Here is a 14,312-nt window from a genome sequence, read left to right on the forward strand (position 1 = left end):
GTGGATATTGGCAAGTCGACATGGCGCCCAAAGACAGAGAGAAGACAGCGTTCTCGGTGGGCTCCGGACTGTGGCAATTTACCGTCATGCCTTTTGGATTGTGCAACGCGCCAGCTACCTTCGAAAGACTAATGGAGTCTGTGTTAAAGGGACTATCCTGGACTACCTGTTTAGTGTACCTGGATGACATCATAGTGGTTGGGAAATCCTTTGACGATCATCTGAAGAATTTGGAAGAAGTTTTCAAGCGACTAGGGAGCTCTGGTTTGAAACTTAGCCCAAAAAATGTCATCTGTGTCAAGAAAAGGTACACTACTTGGGACATGTAGTCTCCTCCCAAGGAGTTGCGGTAGATCCACAGAAGACCAAGACAGTGGAAGAGTGGCCAATACCTAAAGATAAACATGAACTACGAAGCTTTTTGGGACTATGCACATACTATCGCCGCTATGTACAGGGTTTCGCCACCATCGCAAAACCATTGACCAGACTTACCGAAGGCGAGAGGCGTTTCTCTTGGGACTCAGATTCTGACGATGCATTCCGAAAATTGAAGAAGGCCCTGACTAGTGCGCCCATACTTAGCTACCCTCTTGGCAACGGAAACTTTATATTGGATACCGACGCTAGCAATGTTGCGTTAGGCGCTGTTCTGTCTCAGATCCAGGATGGTCAAAAAAAAGTCATTGGTTATTTTAGTAAGACCTTGTCAAAACCGGAAAGGAACTACTGTGTAACCAGACGAGAATTACTAGCAGTAGTTAAAGCAGGGGAACACTTCTACAAGTATCTCTATGGAAGAAAGTTCTTGTTAAGAACAGACCATGCTGCTTTGAAATGGCTGTTGCAGTTTAAGAATCCTGAAGGGCAGGTAGCTAGATGGATTGAACGATTACAAGAATTTGACTTCGACACAGAACATCGAGCTGGGGCAATCCATCGAAATGCCGACGCACTTTCCAGAAGACCTTGCGCTAAGGACTGTAAGCATTGTTCCCGAGCAGAAGAGAAAGAAGTGAAACTCCTAAGAACAACTGTGGTTAATGATAGTTGGCAACCCGAAGATCTTGCAAATGACCAAACCAGTGACCCAGAATTAGGTTTAGTAATTAACTGGAAAAACGCAGGCCAAAGACCAACGTGGGAAGAAGTTTGCAGATATTCGCCGAACGTAAAGTCATACTGGGCTCAGTGGAATTCCTTGGTAATAGATAACGGACTACTTCGCCGTGTGATCGAGAGACCGGAGGGACAAGAAGAGAGAAGGCAGATCGCCAAAGCAGAGGGTCCCAGAAGTCTTGGAGGAAGTTCACAATGGAACCAGCGGTGGACATCTTGGTGTTACCAAGACATTTGGCAAGCTGCGTGAACGGTTCTACTGGGTGAACTGCAAAGAAGATGTGAAGGCCTGGTGTAAGAAATGTGACATTTGCGCAGCCATTAATGGGCCACAAAAGCGTGGTAAAGCCCCTATGCGCCAGTACAATGTTGGTAGTCCCTTCGAACGAATAGCGATCGACGTGGCTGGTCCTTTCCCGGAGACGAACGATGGCAACAAATACATTGTGGTAGTAATGGATTACTTCAGCAAATGGGTCGAGGCCTACGCGTTGCCAAATCAAGAAGCGTCCACGATTGCTGATGCCCTTGTTAAAGAATGGATCTGCAGGTTTGGTGTTCCCATGGAGCTTCATTCAGATCAGGGAAGAAACTTTGAGTCCAATCTGTTCCAAGGCGTCTGTGAAGTCCTGAACATCCGCAAGACCAGGACGACTGCTCTACATCCACAATCCGATGGGATGGTTGAACGCATGAACAGAACTATCAACCGTTATCTGGCCAAAGTAGTCTCTGACCACCAAAGAGACTGGGACAAATTTCTTCACCTGTTCCTGTTGGCCTACCGTTCATCCGTCCAAGAATCTACAGGGCAAACTCCAGCCAGCATCGTTATGGGACGGGAAGTGCGCCTACCCTGTGATCTGAAATTTGGTTGCCGACCGGGAGAAGAAGTCGCCGGAGAAGATTATGTCCACACACTACGTCAAAGGATGGACGACATTCATCAGAGAGTCCGCCTAAATATTCAAAGTGCTAGTGACCGAATGAAGGAACACTACGACATTCAAGCTGAGCATGGAGGATACCAACCAGGGAAGTTGGTGTGGCTATATAACCCGCAGAGACGTCGTGGGTTATCTCCGAAGCTACAATCCTCGTGGGAAGGGCCATACGAAGTCATGGATAGAATTAATGACGTCGTATACCGTATCAGAAAATTGCCAAAAGGAAAACCGAGGGTAGTCCATTTCAACCGTTTGAGCCCCTACCAAGGCGAAATAGAAGATCGTGCTGGGACCGTGAGAACCTGCAGCTTTGATCCCCCTGATTCGGAGATGTCCTTTGACGATTTCATGGCCCGATACAACAGCAGTGAGAAGGCTCGCTATGGTGTAACCAAAGAAGATCAACGAGACCTCTTTTCCGTGCCTCCTGATTATTCGCTCGCTCATTGTGTGGCTCGAGATTTGCGGATGTCCAGAGGAATCGCTGCGACGTTCAATGAGAAGTTTGGGCGTGTCGGAGAACTACGCCGACAGGATCCAGAGGTTGGAAGCGTCTTGAGGCTAACCGACAATGCACATGGTCAAGCAAGGCACATCTTCTACCTGGTCACCAAGGAATGGTCCCCGAGTAAGCCGACTTATCTCAATCTATGGAAGACCCTGATTGAACTGAGAGAAGCCCTGCTAAACAACAACATTGCACGATTAGCCATTCCGAAGCTGGCGTGTGGACTCGATGGTTTGAGTTGGCGTACAATCCGGAACATGATTGAAGTCTTGTTCAGATTTACGGGAATCGAGATCCTCGTTTGCTGCTACAACCCAAAGCTGAGATCGGGAGAGAAAACTGTAGACTGCTATTTCTACCAGACTTCGCAATGTACCAGGGGCCAGCTTTGCAAATACCTTCATTCACCGTGTACATCTCGGGACGAGCATGTGCCTAAGAAGGGGGCAGTGTTGCGGACCCGTGTGAACTCGACCTAACCTAACTATATGTCCCGCCCTCAGATGACCTTAACATCGCATTAAAGAATAGACACGGTAATGATTCATTCGTTCGAGAAGAATCGAGTCCCACTGGAATGGACTAGTACATACGAGAACATTCGAAAACCTTCTCTACGCACCTAACGATCTATGGACTATTCTAGTGTTCTTTACCTGTCGGTATAAAAGCCGGCGGCTGTGGCCTACAGGGGGCAGTTATATTATTAAATATACCAGTGCAGTTGACGCGCTAAAATTCAAAATAAATTCTTAGTTATAAATCGTTTGTAAATAGTTCTATAAGTCTTTTATCGTTATTGTTTTTGTTAATTAATGTTAAATAAATAGTGTTTAAATAAATTGTGACTTTCTATCCACACGGAACCGACGAAAAACGTAACAATATTATGACATAGCCACAATATTATTTCAATGCGATCAACATGAACGGTAGCGGTGGCGGCGTGATATAAAGTAGGCGGAAAGTTCTGATTTCTGCCTTACCGAGCACTGCTGTTGGAATTTTAAAACAGCGCAGCGGTTGAAATAGACCAAGCCTATAATAACAACATACGGGTAATTCTGTTCTTATTTTAACTTTAAAAGTCTGTGACTTATAACGGGTAGAAAATGAGGTTATGCGTTTGCCGAGCCTTGATTTATACAGTTACACGAATGTAATATTAAAAATTACTTTATTAGGGCGAAAGAATTGAATAAATCACAAAAAAAGATCTACAAATGTTCTACATGCAGCTACCAAGCACGAGATATGTCAGTCCTTAGGCGACATAAGGCAGTTCACTTGGCACCGGAAGAACGACAGTGGTTTGCTTGTACGCATTGTGAGAAAAAATACATATTAAAAATCAACTTAGAACATCACATTGAGGATAATCATAATGATTCCAGGTAAATTTCTTGTTAACTAACATAAGTAATAAAAAAACATGGGTCAAGCCAAATTGTAACACTTAATATCATGTTTGATTTTAATGAAAAGTTTTGTGTCAAAAATTTAATATCCGTCAAGTAGGAGGAATAGTAAGTAATTCGGCATACAGGGTGTTCGAGAGATTTTCTCTTTACCATTTTTAAAATAAATTAATAATAACCGAGTTATTTAACTTTCAAAAAATAAAGGCAACAATTTGAGACCCGAGGGCAGAAATCGATAATTAATCAGCCCTAAATACCAAGCAATTACCCGGACCTTAGCTTGTTCGACGCCCAGTGGTGACAACGTACAAAACGGGACTGTGATAGGTAGCAGATCAATGTAATTAGGTTAGAGCGTCGTTTTATCGCTTTACCTAAACTCTACAACAACACTTCATTTCACTGTGATTCTTGACAGCACTACATTTAAATACCCACGTGTATTTGGCACAAAATACATTCGTATGCCTTCTGAATTATCTAGGATTATTTTTTGAGAATTCTCTTTTCTATCTCACACTCTTGTTTTTGTGAATAAACATCAAAATAATTGATATTTCTATTTAAATAATAGTATTTTTCAGGCTTACCTTACATTCGCCTATTTTTTTTAGTTTTGTCAGAGGTTTACTGGTTTGAGTAAAATCTTAAATGAATTAGATAAGCTAAAATTCATCAGCTAAACAGATCAGCTGGGCCCGAATTCTGGAACTTCGACATAAGAACGCTACGCTTTCAAAGCGACAAGCGAAAGTAGCCGTTCAGCGGAATGCTAAGTAGTAGATGTTGGTATTCTTGCCGTGTGAATCGTTTTCTGGATACGTGTTGAGCACGTATTGGCAGCATCGCAATTTCTCAGGTATCTAATAGTCAAATGTGGATAAAACGATGAAAAATGTCAATATTACGTGAATTTTATAACCTATTGTTGAGTTAGGTCAACCTGTTCTTCTATTGTTATTCTTATTATACAAGGTAAACACATAATGTAACACTAGGTTTGGTTTGGTTCCAATCCCCCAACTGTAATGAATATTTTTTATTTGTTTTATTGCTGTTATAGTAAGAGAAGTTCTAATGAGTTCTTAGAAGTTCCATTCTAATGAGCTTAACTGAAGATCTATTTCTAGCGTCTGTGTCTACTTCAACATCATACTTGAAAATATATAAATAACAACCCCTTAAAGTATATAATTTACTCTAGTTTTAAAAATACTTCAGCCATCTCTGTCGTACACGAGATCTTCGATATTCCGATCTCTCATCGCCTGTCGTATACCATCGTTCCAGCACCGACGCCGACACGGGCGTCCCCTTTTGTTTCTTCCAGGGGGTGACCATTTGAATACACGTTTGGCCATCTTGTGTCCTCCATCCTCATTAGATGACCAAACCATCTCAAACCTCTGTTCTCTCTTCGTTGAATTACTGTTTCCTGTGCCGATGTTCGGTTCTAATTTCCTCACAAGTTTCTCACACTTTGTAATCTGGACACTCTAGCGCTTCTACGTAAGTAATCCATCTCTACAACCAATACTCTCCGTTTATCTTCTTCACTTAGGGCCCATATCTCACTCCCATAGCATAATACCGATTCTACCATGGTTTGGCCAATATGTTTTTTAATCTTTATATTAATATGTTTAATATTTTTTATATTTTTATATCCTCTTTGGCAAATTTCCTTTACGCAAGTTTTTATTATCGAATATTTATTAAACAGAGTGTCAATATCTACTTCTTTTAATTCTAAAATTTCTAAGATTTTAATTAATTCGTGGAAAAGAATTGTTTTTAAATTCAAGAAATTAATAAACATGTATTTTTAATAATAAATTTTATAATTTTATTGTTTAATAAAAACATGGCTATTAAACAAATAAAAATCAGGACATTAGGGCCCTACGTGGGGACGCGTTATTTTTGGATCAAAATCGGGACTTTCCCGACAAAATCGGGACGGGTGGCAACCCTGCATCTGCAAGACGTGGTTGAATGCATTGAATGAGGATAATGTTTTCTACATTTACACTAAAATATTCCTATGTAGTTTAGCAATTTACCAGCAAAAAATCAATAACATATCTTATTTTGTTTCAAGACTAATGTTTAAAAGTTATTTTAGGTCAGAGGATGCCCTGCAAAATTTCCATAAATGTTCCATTTGTGGCTACCAAACACGACTCATGTCCAGCTTTGAACGGCACCAGAAAACTCACTTGGCACGGGAAGAACGAGAAATGTTTCCGTGTTCCTATTGTGACAAGAAATATGTATCAAAAGGCAGCTTAGAAAGCCACCTTGGGAATAATCATATTGATTCCAGGTAAATTAATTGTTAATATAAGTAATAAAAAATTTGGAAACAAAAAGCAAAGTCTAACACCTAACTTAAATCGTTCGACGGCAGAAGTTCGTTTTTAAATTATTTTTTTTATTTTCAAAAACTTAGAAGCTAGTGTACAGTACGACAACAGAACAAAGAATGATTTAATAATACAATGTGATTTAAAAAGTAAACTACGTTTCCCACGATCTTGCAGAGTGATGATGCGCCGGGTTCTCATGGGAATGGTCACATAACTCTCCCTCCTTAAGATTCGAAAAAAACGGACGTGGTTTTCGAATTTGGACCAATCTTCTTTTTCTTCGATTTATTGATGATTGATCTCCAAAATAATGCAATTTTCTTTCTTCTTATAATTATTAAGACAATTGTTAATATAAAGAAAATACTGATTAAAATATTTACTATTGAAGTTTGATTATTTGTTGTTAATTCAGTTGGTGGAATCAATTGATTTGCCGTATCTTTTAACTTATAGATTTGATCAAAATTGATTTTAGTTATATTAGGTAAAATTAGAGTTTTAGTGGTATTGATACCAATTAATTTAATTTTGGGTAAGATCAAAGGTTTTCCGTCTTGAATTTTCACATCATTGAAGAATTTCTTCTGATTAACTTCGATTTCACAGTTGACAGGTATCTTGACCAATTCGATTCATTGATTTGGAACTGATGATCGGTTTCACATTTGGCGATTAACTTGATTGGCTTGCTTGGCAATATCAAAACAAGTTCTTGAGTGATTTGTTCTGATATGGGATCTTCAATGTCGATCTTCATAGTTGGACAATTATTGATCTGATTGGTTTCTAATAGTTTGATTACGCATTGGTCATCGGGATGGAATTCTTCTAAACAAAAGTAGACGTCTTCGATGACTGGACAGGCTTCAGTTGAAAACTGTTTTCTTCTTTCGCTTAGTGCCAAATAGGGGTATCTTGGAATGAATAGGGTTTGCCTTTGGATAATGGGGTAGATATGATAGAAGGATAAGGTTTCTGCCCTCAATATAGGAATATGTATAGCAAATATAATCCTATTATCGATAAATTTAACATCTGTTCCAAGAAATTGATAATACGAAAGTGTATTTCTAAAATTAGGAATGTTCGATTTTTCATAGATGTTCGATAGATATTTTAACATATTGATTATTACAGTTGAGGGTTGGAACCTTTGGTGTTACACAGCAAAATAAAAACACTAAATCACCACAATACACCAAAACACTTTTACTTTTACACTGGACGCGCGTTTCGCTAACCATGTGAGCATCATCAGCAGATGATTATAAACTAAAGTACAATCTACAAGTTGAGCGTTTATATACTCGCCCAGTGGGCACCGAGTGGGCGTGGCAAAATATAGCCAACCGAGTCAGAACCCACTGAGCAAAACAGTTAGATTTCCGCCACTAGAGTAGTAGGAACAAAGAACTTGAAGGAATTGGACCGTTGTCTCTGTTCATACTATCTTTACATTTATTAATTCTGATGCTTTCATATGCATCTAATTGCCTGTAATTTGAGAGTTGTTTAATTAATTTTAAATTATTAAGACCTATACAATGTTCTTTATCAACAATATGTTCGACAACGGAAGATTTATCCGGTCTACCATATCTTATCTGAGCTAAATGTTCTTTAAATCTAGTTAATATTGATCTTCTAGTTTCCTCAACATATTTCTGATTACAATCTTTACAAGAAATTTCATAAATACCCGACCTTTCCAGTGGAGGTGTTTTATTCTTTGGATTACCTAATAATTGTTGTAATTTATTATTAGCACTATACACAAGTTTATAATTGACATTCTTAAAAATTCCTTTTAGACCACGGGATAACTCTCTATCAAACGGTATCGAAAAATATTCAGACGTATCTTTCTCCACTTGAAAAGTCGAATTTTCAGAAATCATTAACCTATACCTACGTTTTCTAATTAATTGATCAACTCGTGAAGGAGAATATCCATTATACTCAGCTACATTCCTAATGTAATCTCTTTCTATTTCATATCTTTCGTTGGAAAGTGGGAAACTAAATAATCTATGAACTAAGAAATTTATACTAGCCATTTTATGTTCAACACTATGATGTGATTCATTAGGAATATATCTGCGTGTGGTCGTATTTTTCCTATAGATATCAAATTCCAGGCAATTATTAGTATTTCTAATAACTAATACATCTAGAAATGGTAATCTGTCGTTCTCAATTTCATGCGTAAATTTAATGGAAGGAAAACGATTATTTAACTAAAAACAGCAAAAATATCATCCACACTTACTAAAACCATACTCTTGGAAAATACTCAAACTGATTCTTAGCCTCTTCAAACCTGCTCATTAATGAATTAGCCAAAAATGGAGACAATGGATTACCCATTGCTGTATCTTCCCGCTGTTCAAAAAAGTTGTTATTAAATTGAAAACAATTTTGTTTCATACATAATGATGTAAGCTCAATATATTCAGTCACAGTTTTCTTGTCTAGATCATTTGCGCATATTTCATATTGATTAATTCAAAACTCGGAAGAATACTATTATGAAGTGCGTTGACTTTGGCAAATGTAATAGCGTCTTCCAAATTATCTAAGAATATTATTAGATTTCGGCAGTCTAAGTTTAATTGCGTAATTCAAATTCAAATTCAAATTCAAATTTCTTTATTAGACCCCATTAAGTTTTACAGAATAATATTAGTATTAATAAATGTGTGTCTAAAGGGATCGCACCGCGATTAAAAAACCGATACAATGGTACAAAGTGCCAGAGTGGTGCGACCCCAAATACAAAATAGAAATAAATTAAATTATAGAAATAAACAAAATTAAAATTATATAAAAAAAGTGAAAATATAATTTTATCAGGGACGAGCGGAGATAAGCAGAGAGGCACAATGAAACAGTGTAAAAACCGGAACAGCAACCAATGACGGGCATATCAGAAGAACAAGATCTCACAAATCAGTGGAAGAAATTATAATATTTACGAATTTAGTAAATCATTTTTAATTTGTTTTTTATAATCTGTAAATGATTGAAATTTAAAGTTATTAGAAATATTATTCCACAAATGTGGCGCCATGAAACTGAAAGATTTTTGGAAGTTAGCTGTTTGGTGTTGAGGAATTTTAAAATAATGCACTTGTCTAGTCGAATGATCATGGTCAACGTAGTGAAACAATGAGAACAAATAGGGAGGCTGCTCTGTAGTTAAAATTCGATAAATGAATGTCATTAAATAAAATTGTCGTCTGTTAGTCATGGATAAAATATATAAATTTTTAAGATGTGGCGTTATATGATCTCTAAAAGGAATGTTAAAAGAAAACCGTAGACACGAGTTTTGAAGTATTTGGATTTTTCTAGAGAATCTAGCGTTTATGGATGTACCATAAACAACATCGCCATAATCAAATAAAGATAAAATAAGTGTGTCACATAATTGATACTTAGTCTTTGATGGTATATATTTCTTAAGAGACGAAAAATTCTTCAACCGTATATAAGCAGCCTTTAATTTAGTAGTTATATGTGCCTGAAAAGAAAGCTTCGCATCAAAATAGACTCCAAGATTTTTAGTCTCTGTAACAATGGGTATCGCAACATTATCTATATGGATATTCATGTTACCAGCCGTATTTGTAATTTTGTTTATATCACTACCAAATACTATAACATAAGATTTACTGGCATTTAATTTCAAATTATGATCCAGAGCATATTTATTAATTTTATTAAAATCGTCGTTAAAATTTAACTGAAATTGTGCCAAATTGTTAGTATCTATTTTGCAACAAATTTGGGAATCATCTGCATATTGCTGCAATTTAGAAAACTGTAATTCCTTATCCATATCAGCCACATATAACGAAAATAAAAGTGGCCCCAGAATAGATCCCTGACGAACCCCAGAAATCATAGGAATATAACTAGATTTTTGTTTTAAACTTCCCCGTTTCATGACAACACAACGTGATCTATCTTTTAAGAGGTTTTTTATCAATTCTAAAGAGCCGTCTGAAAATCCAAAATACTGTAATTTTGCTAGGAGCAATGAATGGTCTAGAGTATCAAATGCTTTACTAAAGTCTGGTAAGCTAAGACACGTCATATTTTTATTTTCTTGATTTGTTCTAATATCATTAACCAGCTTCAGTAAACAAGTGATAGTGCTGTAGTTCTTACGAAAACCAGATTGGCATTCTGGTATTAGTTTATTTGAATCTACAAATGAAACAATTTGATTATGTAGATGTTTTTCTATAATTTTAGAAATTGCTGGCAATATACTCACGGGTCTTAGATCGTTGTTATTTAAAGGTTTGGAAATTTTACAGAGAGGTGTTATAATAGCTCTTTTCCATATTTCGGGATAGACATTGTCTAAAATAGAAGTACTAATTATATTTATTACCGCTTTACCACAGTAAGGCATGCACAGCTTTAGTGTTTTAATTGATAGAATAAATCTCTTCACCGACAGCATTAGACCGAATAGAATTTAATATTTGATGTAACGATACCTCATCTATTAGTTTGAAATTTAGAACATTATGCCCTATTTTTTCATGCTTATTTTGTCTATAAAAATCAATTTTTTTATTTGATGCACTATTAATGCAATTCTGACAGTTCGAAAAAAAAATATTAAGCTTATCTACATCCGCTAAGTTTTCAGGAACTTCCGGACTTGATTTAAATGTTAACTTAAGTCGTTTAGCATCTTTCCAGAAGTCTTTACCAGTCTTTTCCGATAAACTCTTAAAATAACTAATTTTTTCTCTAACTATAGCATGTTTTGTAAAATTCCTGAGTTGACGATAATATTGTAATTTGGCTTCAGATCGTTGTTTTAAATATTTTTGATGTGCTTTGTCTCTAAGTTTGATTAATAATTTAATGTTATCCATTATCCAGGGTAAATATGGTTTATCTGCGATTTTCTTCTTTTGCAACGGTGCATGTTTATTGAGGAGATAAAAAATGTAATGATATAGAGTTTTTATTATAATATTAATATCCGCTATATAAAACATATTTTCCCAAGGTAACATAATTGCATCTTTTTTAAAATTTTCCTGGTTAATATGATTATAATCTCTATATTCAATACATTTCGTAGAGCTATGGGATATTTGTAGAGTAAATATAACATATATCAAACAATGATCAAAAACTGACTCAGATACAGGGACGGAAGTACTGAAATCATAATTAAAATTATTATTTGTGATCATTACATCAATTAGGCTGCAGGCACCATCCGAAACACGAGTAGGTTCGTTGATAACTTGTACAAGATTAAAAGACTCTAAAATTTTAAATATTTTCAATGTCACAGGAGACTGTTTTATATCACATTATCATAAAATGGCACAGTATAACTCAACAAGTTTTCCAGGAAGTTAATAAAATCTTCAATATTTGACGCAGGAGGCCTATATACATTGAAAAGTAAAATTTTTCTTTGCTTTATAGTTAACTGGACGGCTATAAATTCACACGAATTAGTCATCATCATCATCATCATGTAGCCATCGTTGTCCACTGCTGAACGTAGGCCTCCTCCATATTTCTCCATGTCTCTCGATTTTGGGCCGTCATCATCCAATTTCTATTACACCAAAAACACGAATTAGTAGCAATGCCCAAATGAGCAATTTCATATGATAAATGTTTTTTTATATATACTGCCACACCCCCTCCTCGACCATCTCTATCCTTTCTAACAAAAGAATATCCAGTAACATTAAAAGCATCATTTCCATAGTTAGATGACAACCAAGTTTCAGATAGACCCAAGGCATCCAACCGGTAATCATTCAAATAGTGTACAAATTCGTCAAAACCGGTATTAAGAGAACGAACATTTAAATGTCCTACACAAAATTTTTTACTCGTTCTATTGCTCTGCTGACCGCCCGAGTCCATGATGCTAGCCATCCCCAGACAAATAAACCATCCAAAGAAAATGCCTCCCCTCTTATATCCGCTCATACCCTTCAAATTACAAAACAAAAAACTATCAAATAAAAAATGCTTTTGGGAATAAACATTATTCAATTAACACTCTTAAAATTAAAATTGTAGTTCCCCATTATTCTTAAATAAAAGGAATTTAATATGAGAAAAAATGCATAATACTTTCAACCTAACACCAATATAGCACATGAATTCCAAAAATATAACAATATTAAAATATATATTTGATAGTTAACTCAATTGAAAATTATTCATAATTCATAATTATAGCAGTAATTAATTATATTGAGAAATTATAATAACAAAAATACATTTAATTTCCAGGCTGATCTTCAATGTAAAGAAATCAAAATATACTAGACAGTTCCAAAATAACAATAGAGATAAACAATATTTACACATTATTCATATACTTAATAAAATATTACAGGCTATAAATTCCGTATTAAAAAAGTAAACAAATTCGAAATGAAATCAGATTATTGCGAGACAATACCTAAATTCCCTTTTCCATGGTATTTGCCAAGATTAAGAATAAAAAAATATTTGCTATCTCAAAAATAAATACATTATTCCGAGCATTATTCCTTTTTTTGTCAAAAACCAAACATTTAAACAAAAAATATTAGAGAGATACCGCGTTGTCGCTGTTAATATTTACAGCTATTTTCTTCTTTGTTGGAGCATCCCAAGCGAAAACTTTACAATTTTCAGTCCATGCCATGTGTTTTCCGAATTTTTTCTTGGTTTTCATTAATAAATTGTATCGGGCTCGAGTTAAGTCTTCAAATATCGAAATAGGGGTATGCTTCAGTTCTTTTTTCGCCTGGTAAATCTTATTACGTGTCATATTGCTTACAAAATTTACAATAATCGGCGTCGGTCCATCTCGTTCATCATTTTTTGATTTTAATCGAAAAGCATAGTCAATGTCTTTTAAAGACACTTGTATATTCAATTTTTCTGAAAGAATATCAGTCAGGATGGCTGGTAGGTCTTCATCTTTAGTTCTTTTAATTCCACATATTCGTAGAGAGTTCGCCTTTGATCTTTGTTCCAAATTTTCGACACGATGCTGCAGTTCGGAAATGTATTTTTTATTGCTATCAATTTTTGTTTCAATGTTCTTTAGTATCTCACAGACCTGGGTTATTTTAACAATAATTTGCTTGGTTTTATCACTTAATTCTTCTTTTAGTTGATTGATAAAAGTAGCACATACCTTATTGATCAGTTTTTCCAGATCGTCCTCAGTTTTTCGTGAGTTACTTGTACTTCTGGTGCTGGGAGCAGGAACAGAAGGTGTTTCATTCCGTCGCATATTGCTGAACTTCTCTAATATCGTATACAGAGTTTTGATTGGTCAATTTTTAATTAGCCAGTAAATATTATAACTCGTTGGTTTTTAAATCTAAAAACTCATTAACGGAGTCTTTTAGGTTTTATTTTTTACTATAAACCACTTGTTCACAGTTTTCCTTTTACTGAAAGTAACTAAATTTTAGAAAATATGGGGAGCGTTCTAAAAGACACGTCTACTCGCTCAGATACATCGACGCGAATTCTAATTACGCCTTGGAGTGATAAATAATCTTGTACATTATTAATAATGTCTTGTACTGATTTTTGAAATAAATTCAAACTTGTTTGAAATGTTTCTTGATTTTTACTTAATATTGATATGGTCTTATTGTAATTGACAATTAAATCTTTGGAAAGTGATGTTTGTAATTTAAGTTCTTTATTGATACCTTTTTGATTAGTTTGTAGCACAGATATTGCATTATTATAACGTTCTCCGTCGTCTGAATCTAAAGATCCAAATAACCATTTGTTCGCTTTTCCTACTATATTTAATAAAGCTCTTTCTTTGCGAATATGTGGGTGTAGGTTATTTAATTTCTCTGACGTAATTTTGTTTATGGCAATGCTTTTGATCATAAGATTCATTATACGATTCAGGATCATTGTACTG

At 35.5% G+C, this 14,312-nt stretch overlaps 1 protein-coding gene across 1 annotated transcript in view; it reads left to right on the forward strand.

Annotated features, from left to right (window-relative positions):
* LOC115879818 (PR domain zinc finger protein 5-like) overlaps window positions 1-14,002 on the forward strand; it is a 93,143-nt gene extending 79,141 nt beyond the window's left edge. The window contains exons 3-5 of the mRNA XM_030896827.1: window positions 3,759-3,968; window positions 6,121-6,321; window positions 13,843-14,002. Of these exons, the coding sequence (XP_030752687.1) occupies window positions 3,829-3,968; window positions 6,121-6,321; window positions 13,843-13,921 (420 nt within the window). The 5' untranslated portion in view covers window positions 3,759-3,828 and the 3' untranslated portion in view covers window positions 13,922-14,002. The remainder of the gene's footprint in view (window positions 1-3,758; window positions 3,969-6,120; window positions 6,322-13,842) is intronic.
* The last annotated feature ends 310 nt before the right edge of the window (window positions 14,003-14,312 follow it).

This window comes from Sitophilus oryzae, unplaced genomic scaffold, assembly GCF_002938485.1.
Source record: "Sitophilus oryzae breed Bouriz unplaced genomic scaffold, Soryzae_2.0 scaffold_1067_pilon_pilon, whole genome shotgun sequence".
In the NCBI taxonomy this organism is placed as follows: domain Eukaryota; kingdom Metazoa; phylum Arthropoda; class Insecta; order Coleoptera; family Curculionidae; genus Sitophilus; species Sitophilus oryzae.